The following is a 14535-nucleotide window of genomic DNA, read 5'->3' as shown; positions in this document are numbered from 1 at the left end:
CATCCCCACCAACATCTGTCGTTTCCTGACTCGTTAATTTTAGCCATTCTGACTGGTGTGAGGTGGTATCTCATTGAGGTTTTGATTTGGATTTCCCTGATGCTGAGCGATGTTGAGCACTTTTTCATGTGTCTGTTGGCCATTTGGATGTCTTCTTTGGAAAAATGTCTGTTCATGTCTTCTAGAATGCTGACATTTAAATAGAGGCTTAAAAGATGAGAAAAAGTCAGCCAAGCAAGAGTGGGGTTACTCGCATAGGTGCCATAGGCCATAGGATGGAAAGGATTTGGTGAGTAAAGGGATCTAAAAGAAAGCCAGCTGGCTGGGGTGAAGAGAAAGAGGAGATACTGGCCCATGATGAAATCCCAGAGGTAGAAAGGAGCCAGTCCTGCAGAAAAAAGAAAAGAGGTTTTTATTTGAGGTATTATGTGAAGCCATTAGAGACCTTTTGGGAGGTGAAATTGCATGACTGTATTTACACTTTTCAAAAGATTATTCTGGATGTCATACAGAGGAAGAATTGGAGGGAGAACAAGAGGACACAAAGATGTGAATTAGGAGGGCCCTGAGGTGGTCCATGAGAAAGCTGAAAAGCTTGAAGTAAGCTGTGGACAGGAGATCCAGAGAGAAGGAGACAGCTGGGAGATGTGTTTGAGGTTGGAATTGCCAGTTTATGAAGTGGTGATGAATAGGAGTTGGTGGGTTAAAAAGAAGGAGTTCAGAAGGATGACTCCCATTTACGGCCGAAGGAACCGAGAGGATGATGGTGTTGTTTATTGACAAGGTAACACCAGGATTGGGGTCCTGGTTGTGGTATAAAATAAGTATTTAAAGTTCGATAATAATTCTGAGGAGCCTGTTAGACAACCATATGTATAAGCCAAGAAGGCAGTTGTGTGCATCAGCCCAGACTCAGAAGTGAGTCTGGGCTGATGCTTGCATTTGGACATTACCATCATGTGGATGGGATTTAAAGTCAGAGGAACAGATAAAATAATCTAACAGAAGAGTAAAGATTGACAGATGAAGAGGGCCTAGAACTGTGCTCTGACAATGAGAGATTGCATGCCTGAGAATCTAGGAAGGGAAGAGAAACAGGAGTGTGGTGTCAAAAGTAAGAAAAGACTGCTTCAGAAAGGAAAGAGAGGACAGCCATGCCCCATGCTGCTGAGCAGTCTAGTGTGAGAAGGGCCAAAGACTGACTGCCGGATTTTGCAATGTGAAGGTTACTGGTGATATGGTCGAAGGCATCAGGACTATGTGTGGGAAGGCATGTTGTAATAAGTGTTCATAGTATGTAGATGATTAGCTAAAATTTTAATGGCTGCCTATTAATCTTCACTTGAGATAGTGGAGTATACGCAGCTACCCATATTGCTGACAAGCCAGCCGCCCCTAGCAAACAGGCTTGTGGATGTTTTAATGGCTCATAGGCCCTGGAAAATTGTTGGCTTGCAACTCAGTGGGGCTCACACTGGGAAATTTCACTCTGTCTTCTTTCCTCTGCTTGTGAGTTTGGGTTCAAGTCTACAAGAGGGATTTGGGTGCCAGGGAATAGGGATCCTGGCTGAATTTCTATTCAAGAGTGTTGTGCATTTGCTGGTTTGGTGCTGTCTGCTGTGGCCTGGGGAGCTTCCAGGCAGAGTGGAAAGGCTGGGAGGGCCCAGGCTGTGTCTGGTTCAGACTTAAGCTTCTTGACCTCTGCACTGCTCTTTTGGGGTGCATGGGCACTGCCAGCACATGGTTATTTGGTACAATCCCACTTTTTAAAAATTAGAAACCATGGATAGGCTCATTGTTGGATCTTCTCAAGGCCTCACATGAAATAAAGGAGAGTCCTAGAAAGAATGTAGATTTTGTAGCCAAAGTGAATCCTCTGCCTCAGTTTTCTCTTTATTTATTTATTTTTAAAGATTTCTCATCTTTAAAGTGGGACTAATAATACCTACCTTTCATGGTTATGGCAAAGATTTAAAGTAATGTGTGAAAAGTACTTGAAACAATGTAAGTACTCGGTAAGTTGTGGCTGTAATTACCATTATTATTTAAAGTAAATGTTCACTAGTTTGGAAATGTTGAATTAATGATCTAAGTTGTGGTTTGTCTGTATGATATTGGTCCATGATATAAAACATTGTCAGATACATAAGCCTCTGCAAACTATCTTTTTTGGATAGTTAGCAATAGCCGTAGTAAATCCTTTGTCATCAGTATTTTGTACCATAGTTTTATTATCAAAATTTATGTAAGCATGACCTTCACTTTTTAGTGGATTAGCACAGTTTTCTTATTCCTATTAAAAAATATTATTTCTGTGAGCTTTAATAAAAGTTCGTTCTCTGATAAGATGGCATGCATAATGCTGTTCAGAACCAAAGGTTAAAATTACCTTATTAGAATTCCATGGGAGTAGGAGGGGAAGAATGTAAGCTGAATACAAAAATAAAGAGTTGTAAAATTTATTTATATTTCTGCTCTGACTTTGGAAGCAGAACCTGGTGGCCTTCCTGACTAGAAAGTTTTGTTTCTTGGTTTCCACTTCTCCTAAGATGGAGAAACTTTTTTTTTTTTAAGCAAAAGTGCAACTCACTAGCTTAAAAACAGTATTATAGGTCCTGTTTTAGGCTGTCTAGATACCATAAGAATTAAAGCAAAGCAAAACAAAACAAAAGAAAACCCAAATGACTGAAGTAATAGATTATAAGAAAGTTCTCCCCAAAACATGGCTAATAAACTGTTTCGTGTAGAGGACTTAGTGATTATGAATACTTGGACCCCTCCAGTTATAAGAATATATGTTGCTTGGCCTGGTTATACACTAGGTTAGGAAAAATATTTGTGATACATTAAAATTTAAGGGAGAAATAAATTCTTTTGACTAGAATGGGATTTGGCTTTCAAGGGGGGAAAAGAGGGGAGAAAGTGTTAACAGCTTGTTAGATGAATTTTCAGAAGCTGCTGTTAATAATTTGAATGAACTCAGTGCTTATTTTCAGATATCCCTGAGTGACTAAGAGGGAGTGATTTTGTCTCCAGAAAATTTTCTGCAGGACTTTACTTTATCCAGTCATTCGGAAATTTATAGCTTATGTTTTCAAGGAACTATATTAATACTAGGTACTATACTGTAATAGGTAACCGTGCAAGGCTTGATTTTAACCTCTCTCTCTCTCTTTTTCTCTACAGTTTGGAAGGACTGAAGTGATTGATAATACTTTAAATCCTGATTTTGTACGAAAATTTATCCTGGACTACTTTTTTGAAGAAAGGGAGAACCTTCGTTTTGACTTGTGAGTTCTGGTATAACTTGCATTGTTAGAAAATAGGTTGCCTTTTAGTTTTGTTGATTGTTTCCTTTACTGTGCAGAAGCTTTTTATTTTGATGTAGTCCCAATAGTTTATTTTTGCTTTTGTTTCCCTTGCCTCAGGAGACATATCTAGAAAGAAGTTGCTATGTCAAAGTTCGATGTCAAAGAAGTTACTGCCTATGTTCTCTTCTAGTTCTTTATGGTTTCAGGTCTCACACTTAGGTCTTTAATTCATTTTGAATTTATTCTTCTGTATGGTGTAAGAAAGCTATCCAGTTTCATTATTTTGCATGTGGCTGTCCAGTTTTCCCAACCATTTGTTGAAGAGACTGACTTTTTTCCATTGCATATTCTTTCCTGCTTTGTCAAAGATTAATTGGCCATATAATTATGGGTTTATTTCTGGGTTTTCTATTCTGTTACATTGATTTATGTGTCTGTTTTTGTGCCAGTTCCATGCTGTTTTGATTACTACAGCTTTGTAATATAACTTGAAGTCCAGAATTGTGATGCCTCCAGCTTTACTTTTCCTTTTTAAGATTGCTTTGGCTCTTTGGGGTCTTTTGTGGTTCCATAAAAATTTTAGGATTCTTTGTTCTAATTTGTGAAAAGTGCTGTATTCTAATAAGGATTGCATTAAATATGTAGATTGCTTTGGGTACTATAGACATTTTAACAATATTTGCTCTTCCAGTCCATGAGCATGGAATATCTTTGTATTTCTTTGTGTCATCTTCAATTTCTTTCGTCACTGTTTTACAGTTTTCAGAGTACAGGTCTTTCACCTCTTTGGTTAGGTTTATTCGTAGATATCTTATTATTCTGGGTGCAATTATAAATGGGATTGTTTTCCTAATTTCTTTTTTTGGCTGCTTCATTATTGATATGTAGAAATGCAAGATTTCTGCACATTGATTTTGTATCCTGTGACTTTACTGAATTCGTTTATCAGTTCTAGCAGTTTTTTGGTGGAGCCTTTTGGGTTTTCTATATATAGTATCCTGTCATCTGCAAAGAGTGAAAGTTTTACTTCTTCCTTACCAATCTGGATGCTTTATATCTTCTTTTTCTCTGATTGTTGTGGCTAGGGCTTCCAGTGCTATGCTGAATAATAGTGGTAAGAGTGGACATCCTTGTGTTGTTCCTGACCTTAGGGGAAAAGCTCTCAGTTTTTCCCCATGAAGGATGATGTTAGCTGTGGGTTTTTTCATATATGGCCTTTACCATGTTGAGGTATATTCCCTTCAAATCTACTTTGTTGAAGGTTTTTATCATGAATGGATGTTGTACTTCGTCAAATGCTTTTTCTGTGTCTATTGAAATGATTATGTGGTTCTTATCCTTTCTTTTATTGATGTGATGTTTCACATTGATGGATTTGCGAATATCAAACCACCCTTGCAACCCAGGAATAAATCCCAATTGATCAGGGTGAATGATTTTTTTAATGTATTGTTGAATTCAGTTTGCTAGTATTTTGTTGAGAATTTTTGTATCTATGTTCATCAGGGATTTTGGCCTGTAGTTCTCTTTTCTGATGTGGTGTTTATCTGGTTTTGATATCAGGATAATGTTGGCCTCATAGACTGAATTTGGAGGTTTTCCTTCCCCTTCTATTTTTTGGAATAGTTTAAGAAGTATAGGTATTCATTCTTCTTTAAAGTTTGGTAGAATTTGCCTGCAAAGCCAAGGTCCTATAGGCATTGTTCTCTGAACTTGTTGCCCGTGTTTTAGCTCTGATTTTCAGAATCATTTCTATTTTGTTTTGGTTGCTGTCTGCCCAAAGGCCCCTGTCACCATCACAAGCAGCTGCTACCGGGTGACTATATCACCACTGTCCTTACTTGGCCCTAGTTTCTTAAGCCTATGTCCTACTCATCCTTTATCACCTATGTCGTAACTGTGGCTATTACAGAATTTCACAAGTGGAATGAAAAGAAGGGTGCTTTCAAAAGGAGGACAACAATCAAATGTTTGTTAGTCAGTAGATCAAGGAGCAAAAATTAAGAGCTGGGCTAATCATTTTGGAGAGGAAAAGAAGGTAAAGAATGATTTACCTGTACACAGAGGCTAGTGATCACATTCTCATCTCTACTGAAGATGAGGCTGTGGAAGCTAGTGGGTTTTAAAAAGTGTCCAGTGCAAGAAATGTAATTCCACTGAACTCAGTGCTTGTTAGTCTTCAAATATTATGCCTGTTTAAACAGGTAGCTTTTCAACAATCACTTTGACAAACCAGTGAGTCCAAATGAGCATATATTAGGTTAAGGAGGCACCTGATACTTATGTCATGTTTGTAAGCTTACTAGATATACTTAGCATGAACAAGGGAAGACTTAAAAGTAGGAGGAAGTTAGGGCATTGCTAGAACATCCTATACTTCCCTAGTATTTGATGATAAATCAATAACATTGTTTAACTTGTATGTGTTTCAGGGAATTAAAAAGAAAAAAAAAGGAAAACAGAACCAATACATTCACTGGCAGAAATTCAGAAGGAAGGAATGATAAAATGGTTTAATATGTTCGTTACAAGTCTCTTCCACTTATAAACTAAATGAAATAGTTACAGAAGCTCATGGAGTTTGAGAGTTAGTATATAAGTTTTGTAGGCACAGACAAAAAGAGGTTATTTTTGTTAGTAATACTACTACTCTTATTCAGAGTTTGTAATAGAATCATATGCATATATAACTTTAACCCACCCAACAAATTTCTGAAGTGGAATTAATCCATTTTTGTAAATGAGAAAACCAAGGCCCAGAAAGTGTAATATGTTCAAAGGATCAGATTTTGCCTAAAATAGTTTGTAATTAAATGCTACAAAACCTGAATTTCTAAAATTTTAGGAAGTCTAAACTGGGATATCTTTATTTTTGCCTTAGTTATTTAATACTGATGAAAGTATATGTTTAAAGTATTCTGCTGCACATTGAATATAGTAATATGATAGAATATATTTAATCTATCTAAATAAACAAAAGTAAGACTGTCTAGGAAATCATTATGTTTGATAGGAATGGGAGCATGTTACATCATTTCATTTGTGTGACAAGAAGAAATAAAGTGACAAAAATTAGTGTAGGTAATTGATATGTTTTAACTTCTTCAGCTTTCTCTTTTCTAAAAATTATAGTAATTTTCACAGAAATTATGTAATGTTCAAAATGTGAAAGCATGGGCGCCTGGGTGGCTCAGTTGGAGTCCAGGATCGAGTCCTGCATCGGGCTCCCTGCTCAGCGTGGAGTCTGCTTCTCCCTCTGACCCTCCCCCCTCTCATGCTCTCTCTCTCTATCTCATTCTCTCTCACAAATAAATAAATAAAATCTTTAAAAAAAATGTGAAAGCATATTGCAAAATTGAATTATGTATCATTTTATCTTTTGAATGCATTTGGTTAATTTCAGCTATTTTATTCAAAGAGCTTCATTTCAATTGTATAGCATCTCTGAAAAATTCAAACAATTAGGGCCAGAGAAAGGGATACCTGATTATCAAGAAAAGCAACAAGTATATTCTTAGTTCATGTAGTATTTTTGCTATCATTTTTATTAATTCCTTTTTATTTACCATGTACCATGAGAAAATCTCACATAAAACCTTTAACCTTAGCAGGTTTTCTTTTTCTTTTCTTTCTTTCCCTTTCTTTCTTTCTTTCTTTCTTTCTTTCTTTCTTTCTTTCTTTCTTTCTTTCTTTCTCTTTTTCTTCGTGATTTTTTCCAGCATATCTACCCAAATAAGTGTGGAAAACACTGTATTTTTTCACTAGTTATGTGTATCTATTTATTCATTAGTATACCTAATTATTATTTTTTCTTTATTGAGGGATAATTGGCATATGATAAATTATACTTATTTAAATTTTACAATTAGGTAAGTTTTTTTAAATTATGTTTTTGTTATGTTAATCACCATACATTACATCATTAGTTTTTGATGTAGTGTTCCATGATTCATTGTTTGCATATAACACCCAGTGCTCTATTCAGTATGTGCCCTCTTTAATACCCATCACCAGGCTAACCCATCCCGCCACCCCTCCCCCCTCTAGAACCCTCAGTTTGTTTCTCAGAGTCCATCGTCTCTCATGGTTCATCTCCCCCTCCGATTCCCCCCCTTCATTTTTCCCTTCCTGCTATCTTCTTCTTTTTTTTTTTTTAACATATAATGTATTATTTGTTTCAGAGGTACAGGTCTGTGATTCAACAGTCTTACACAATTCACAGCGCACACCATAGCACATACCCTCTCCAGTGTCCATCACCCAGCCACCCCATCCCTCCCAACCCCCACCACTCCAGCAACCCTCAGTTTGTTTCCTGAGATTAAGAATTCCTCATATCAGTGAGGTCATATGATACATGTCTTTCTCTGATTGACTTATTTCGCTCAGCATAATACCCTCCAGTTCCATCCACATTGTTGCAAATGGCAAGATTTCATTCCTTTTGATGGCTGCATAACATTCCATTGTGTATGTGTGTGTGTATATATATATACACACACCACATCTTCTTTATCCATTCATCTGTCGATGGACATCTTGGCTCTTTCCATAGTTTGGCTGTTGTGGACATTGCTGCTATAAACATCGAGGTGCATGTACCCCTTTGGATCCCTACATTTGTATCTTTGGGGTAAATACCCAGTAATTGCACTACTGGGTATAATTGGTTTTTAAATTTTGTCTTAGCAGTGTGCAATTCCTAGGAAGAAATATTCATTGTAGGCTATTTGGAAAATAAAAACAGGATAAAGTAGGCAATAAAATCATTTGTAACCCCAACCTGCATCTCCCAGAGAACTACAGCGATACTCCAATGCATTTATGACAACATGTCCGCTTGAAGGAACAGCGATGTTGAAGAACACAGTAGTCTGAATTGGCCAACAGACAGATGTAAATGTTTTTCAGAATTGTGTTTTATTTAATCTGTCCATTGATTTCATAAAATTCTAAAAAAAACAGTTAAAAAGAAGCTGGGAAAATGTGTGATGTAAAGAATTGCCTATTATGGAAGGTTTGAGAAAAGGTTTTCAGGAGCCTTTTTTAATTTAACTTTCAATGCTGATAGAAAGTTGTAATGACAGAGAAAGAGAGGGAGAGATAGAATGAATATGTCTTCCTGTCACAACTGGACCAAATTCGTGTAAGTTCTGATTAATCCATAGTAATTATTATTGTTACTTTAATATGCCTGAGATACATATTTAAGATTAGTTTATCAACTGAATTCTAAAATTCTCCTGCCTTTTTGACTTGATGTGTACTTCTTCATTTAAGAGACATGGTCTCTGTCATCAAGCTGTGTATGTATCACAGATAAAGTCATAAACTTTGGCATCCATTGATTTTGTTACAGTTATCACACTGGTAGTGGTATTGGTACTTCATAAATCACTTTTTTGTCACAATTGAAAACTATTATTGGCAGAACAACTACACAAAAATGCCTTTGAGCAAGAGGTGTGGGTAGTCACATCACTATATAACATGAGCTGGAGAATAGGAGAAATGAGATACAATCTTTTTCACTCTTGTTTTTTCACTTAAAGTGGAACAGCACAAGGTAGTTAGGAGTCTAGATTTGACTTACCTAGCAAATTATTTTCCTTCTTGATAAATCAAATGGTGATATTTGTGGAATGTATAATGTTATTGTATTTTATTTTTGAAGGATCTCAAGACTTTGAGGAAAGTAAGTTTTTTAAAATTTCTTCCCAATACTGTTAATTCCAGTTTTTCCCATTGGTTAAGGACTCCCTTAACAATGTCAAGGTCTAATTTTGAGAGTTTTCAGTCACTTTTGTTTATTAGAACCATCTTATTTTGTTAATCATATGTACTCTTCACTTTAAAACTTTAATCTCAAACTTACTTCAAAACTCTTCACTTCCTCTCCCCTCAGTTGGAGCTATTGTTTTAGCTACTTGCAGGGGAGCAGGGGCAGAAGAGGGAAAGGTAGATGAGCTGGAAAGGTAGATGAGCTGGGGCCGAGGTGTGTGGGTCTCGTCTCTTCTGAAGAATCTAGACCTTAAAGGTAGCGCAAAGGTAACTCTGCTTCTTCCTCTGTTCTCAGAAGGCTTTTCTTAGGACTGTCACCTGACATTGTCTTTTATTGGCAGCCACAGGCCAGACTCGTAGGTAGGTTCTGCAGCTCAACAGCATCTGACTGGGAAACCAGATGCTGTCTTCTCCTTCTTCAGGCACTTCAGATTTTGGAGTTACCCTTCTTGGCTTTGGGGAGTGGAAGGAACCTCCTCTTGCTGCCCAAGAAGTAGGAATAGCCTGTCACTTTATGAGTCAGTTTGTGGAGAAGGGTCTGACTCTATTGAGAGTGACTCTTGAGCATCTCTGAGCCAAGCATGAGGGGATACTTAGCATCTTTGGTTTTTGGTTGGGGCCTTCATTGGAATTTCAGAAGTACGGGAAAAACTCTAGTCAATATCTGTTACCTCTAATTGCAAACATGATCCTTAGGATCCACCCAAGTCAGTTACTGCCAATTCAGTACTCTGGTAATAATATTTCAGTAGTAGCTTCAAGTTTACAGAATTGGCCTGAGTAAATTTAGGCAGTGGGGATGCACCCTCTTAGGGGTAAACTACTTAGCTTTCTGCTTTCCATGTAATCTCTTCTCCTTAATGAAAGTATGCCACTCATACACCTCAGCACACACACACATTTTAACTCTCTAGGATGTAGTGTTTACGTCTGACCTCTGAGGGTGAGGCCCAGAGTGGTCTTGATACTTTTAGAAAAGTTAGAAGGAAAATTCCATGGAAGGAAAACTCATGATAATTTCAAATGCATTATAATCCAGCGTATTACCTAAAGCCCTCAGACAGATGCTGTCAATTGCGTAGTTTTGAGATATTAGCATTAAAAAAGCTTTGTTAAAGACAATGAAAGGGGATTGTATTTGAAGATACTTAAACTCTTGGTGATGAAAACATTAACTCCTTTTCTTTTTGCCTCCTTTAACAGAACTGAGCACACCATGTTATTTCTCCCTGGTCCACAGTATACCCTTTATAGAAAATGGTTTCCGATTCTTGGGAAGAAGCCAGCACAGTTATTTTTCACCTTTGATATTGCTGTAGTTGCTAATTTCAGTCTTACTCTTAAAAAAATTGTCTTGCATAAGAAATACTTTTTTGTACTAACATCTGTAGGTTTTCAGTAGATGTTGGCAATGAGCTGATTGAAAATTCTAGGTTACAGTTGTTCGGAGTGATCCGAATGCCCTGATGGGAAGGAGAGTAATTTGCAATTCTTCCCAGGCAGGTATTTTTGCATCACACAATTTTGAAGGTGGTCTATGGTTGAACCTGCTTTGCTAAGGAGTAAGCGAAACTCTGCTCAGCATTGGTACCTTCTGTGAACTCTGTTTCTTTGCCTTTTATTGATTGAGATGCTCTGTTTCTCTGTAAAAACGTTCATGTTATATGAGAGCGAAGGCTTGAATTAACCTTAAAAAAAGGCAGTTAAGTTTTGGTAGGAAGCTATGCGCAAGGAGTGTGAACGGAATCTGATTTGGGAGAAACACTGGAGCCAATACAGATATTTTCCTACTTAAGACTTCAGCGATTTGAGGTTGTTTTGACTATTAGCAATCTTACTTTTTCTACAAATTCTTTAAAATGAGGGGCTAAAGTGATAGTGAGTGATGTTTTCCCAGGATCTTTCTAGGAAATCATTTATTTCCAGTACCAACTGGTCAAAAACAGAACAGAAAATAGTCCTCCATGAATGCATTTCTCTTTGTGTAAAACACATGGTTTCTCTAAGTCCAGTGATTGGGGAAAAAGTAATGTCTGATTACTTTAGCCAAATTTCAGAGTTAATGGTAGCATTTAAAATGCTAAATAAAAATTTAAAATGAACACAAATGACAGCCTGTTAACCTGCTTATTTTTTAATGGTACCCAGTGGAGAGGAATTGCAGTTGTTGGGGAGTTTTGAGCAGTATTAGGATACTGTTGATTCACACAAACGAGAAGACTTTTTTGTTTTATTTTTACTTTATAAACTTTTTTAACAATGGTACAATTTTCAACTTCCTTATCAAGCAGCAGAATTGTTGACTGAAAATATCAGGACCTCTACTTAGGTTGTGGAAATAAAAGGACCCAGGGATTGTGAATTCTACCATTGGCATATATATGTCAGATTATAAGAAACTTCTAAATTTGCTAGTTTTTCATGATTGATTTGATTGATTATATTATTTACGTTTTCTTGTAAAATACTGATATTTTTCTGTAGCTCTATTTTGTGGAAATAATTTGAGTTTTCTGTTTTAATCTTGTAGGTATGATGTTGATTCCAAGAGCCCCAACCTGTCCAAACATGTAAGTTTATACTTTATGTTTTAATGATGATTCCATAATATAAATTACAATGTCATGATTTATGATTGGTATTTATGTTGGTATATTAATATTAAAGATATATGTCCCCAACTTTTCATGTAATAACTGTTATAGAAAATAAATAGCATTTTTCAAGGACCCTAGAATAACATTTGGAGGAACATATTAAAGCAAAGATATCTTTCGTAGGTGAAATGGATTAATCTTTTTTATTATTTACTTACGTATTTTTTAAAGACATGCTGCCAGTTCCCTGCAGAGTTTGGAGTTGGATCAGGTTAAGCAAGATGAAATAGTGATCCCGTGTCATTTGGAGAGGCTTCACTTCTGAGAGAATGAGAAGTTCTTGGGTGTAGGCAGAGTGATTTGCTACTTCTCCTGTCCTTGTGGTCCATTCGTTCAACGATATTTTCTAAGTGCCTCCTCTTGCTGGCACCATGTCAGTTTCTGAGGGTACAGTATGAGCAAGAGGGACATATAGAGTCTATCCTCAAGGTCACCTACAGTGTCTTTTTCTTCCTTTTGGGTTCTGATTGTCCCTCCATCTACCCACTGCTCTTGTCTCAAGAGCTCTACTCCCAGGCCACAACTGTTCCCTGGGGACATTCCCAGGTTCAGGAGCAGCAAGGGCATCAGAAGTAAGCAGAGGTCTGGAGGAAGGGATGAGGGCGAGATTCTCTGGCCGAGCACTGATGATCGGATCAGCCTGTTGCTTGAACTGTGGGAATGGAATTAGGCCAAGCTAGGAGGAAGGGCTGCACGAGGGCTGAAAACAGCATTCTGAAAGGAGTTTAACCAGGTTCCAAGTGGAATCTGAGTACCTGGATGTAGAATTGGTAGTCATGCCAGGGTTGAGAGGTGAGAGGCTGGGTGGAGTCATAGTCGTGCCCAGAGGGTCAGGGGGGTGAGTATTTTCACTTCTCTATTGTTGTAGCGTATTGATTAGAATATAATTTCCAATATAGTTTGGAGAGGGGTAATGTCATGATTCAGAGAAGAGAGATAACATTATTCCAAGCTAAGAGGGTGATTTGGGGAAACTGGAAAGCTGGTAAAAATCACATTTTACTGTTCTTGTCCTTCATTGTAAGGAAGCTGTGATACTCATTTTTGTTATGAAGCATAGAGCAGAATCACTGAAGAAGCATTCAAAGAAAAGTCTTTCCTTTTTTTTTTTTAAAGATTTTATTTTATTTTTTATTTATTTGAGAGATAGATAGAGAGCACACGCAGAGGGGAGGGGCAGAGGAAGAGGGAGAAGCAGACTCCCTGCTGAGCAGGAAGCCAGGTTGACACGGGCCTCCATCCCAGGACCTGGAGCTCATGACCTGAGCAGATGCTTAACCCGCTGAGCCACCCAGGAGCCCCCAAAGAATAGTCTTTCTGACTGACTTTTCTACAAAATGAAAACGAATACTGTAATAAGCTCATTATTCCCCATAAGTACAGTTCATTGCAGTTGCCATGTCACCTTCCTGCTTCTCATAAGATTTATAGCATTGTGGCTGAACATTTAAAACTTAACTGCATAGCTTTGTATTGGAAGTTTTCCAAATTCCACTGGAAGAATCAGAAAAAGAATTCTGTTTTCTAGTCAAAATTTCATTGCAAGGAAAGAAAATGCATTCATTTACCTCACATGTAGGTGGTTAATTATATATATAAAGAGATTTAGGAGCATCTCATAAATGTGATGAGTAGCTTGCCCTTATAGGAACTGCAGCTAGAAACAGGTGTGTGGGCTGGGACTGAGACAGCTGTTTTCTCGATTTCTCTCCCTCTGAGGCCACATATTCTTTCCATTATGATTCTTCTCTGAGCTTCTGTTTTCTCTCCGAAGACCAAATCTCTCTGTTTGTTCATCTTTGTGCATGTAGGAAAAATGAACTCCCCAAACCCTGAGTGGACATAGATTTTCAAGTGCCCACTCTCCCTGAATATAGTTTCTTTGTTTCTCAGTTAAAACTACTTTTTTAGAGGGCACGATAACTGGGCAGTTAAGGACACTTCCATGGGGTTGAATATCTTGGGGGTGAGTGTGAAGGTGGTAACATGTGGTCCTTATCAATGTCATTGCTTTGAGTCCGGGGCAGAGAGTAGTATATGGGATAGGAAGGTACCTCAGACGTGATTAACTATATTTTCCTTAAGTAATCTGTTATTATTATTATTATCTAAGATACATACTATAGAAGCCCTGAATGTACATACCTTTTAAAAACTTTTCTTTTGCAGAATAGCTTTTTATATTTTTCCATAAGAAACACTTCATGTCTTCCTCCTGATATCTTGACTCTGCTTCACCCTCATGCTATCTCCTTTACCACCTTCTTATCACCATAGTTCTTTTCAGAACAGCCTGGGTTTTTACCATCTTACTTTACTGTGTTCTGGTTTTCATTTCTGCTTGAACTATTCTGACATAGGTTAGAGAAAAATTTCGTGGCCTGTCTTCACTTTCTACTTTACTTGAATTCCCCATCATTTTGGACAAAATTGACTGCTCTGTTCTTGAAATCCTCATCTCCTCTGACTTCCACAGAAATGCCTCCCTTGCGGGGGTGCCTGGGTGGCTCAGTTGGTTGAGCGTCCAACTCTTGATTTGGCTTGGGTCATGAGCTCAGGGTCCCAGAGTCCTGCGTTGGGCTCCCTGCTCAGTGGGGAGTCTGCTTCTCTCCCTCTTTCTCCCTCTGCCCCTCCTCCTGTGCACTCTCTCTTTTTCTCTCTCAAATAAATAAATCTTAAAAAAAAAAAGGAAATGTCTCTTGCTTCTTTTCCTACCTCTGTGTTTACTCATTATCTATCTTTTTTTTAGTTTCTCTTCCTATCCCTTAATATTAGTGTTTCTCCCG

The 14535-nt window shown here is 37.6% G+C and overlaps 1 protein-coding gene across 1 annotated transcript in view; it reads left to right on the top strand.

The window, feature by feature from the left end:
- Positions 1-14535, top strand: part of CPNE8 (copine 8) — a 224297-nt gene that overhangs the window by 61245 nt on the left and 148517 nt on the right. Inside the window, exons 4-5 of the mRNA XM_032387471.1 lie at positions 3187-3290; positions 11623-11662. Of these exons, the coding sequence (XP_032243362.1) occupies positions 3187-3290; positions 11623-11662 (144 nt within the window). The remainder of the gene's footprint in view (positions 1-3186; positions 3291-11622; positions 11663-14535) is intronic.

This window comes from Phoca vitulina, unplaced genomic scaffold (assembly GCF_004348235.1).
Source record: "Phoca vitulina isolate PV1807 unplaced genomic scaffold, GSC_HSeal_1.0 scaffold49, whole genome shotgun sequence".
In the NCBI taxonomy this organism is placed as follows: domain Eukaryota; kingdom Metazoa; phylum Chordata; class Mammalia; order Carnivora; family Phocidae; genus Phoca; species Phoca vitulina.
This window is presented reverse-complemented; position numbering and strand designations above follow the sequence as displayed.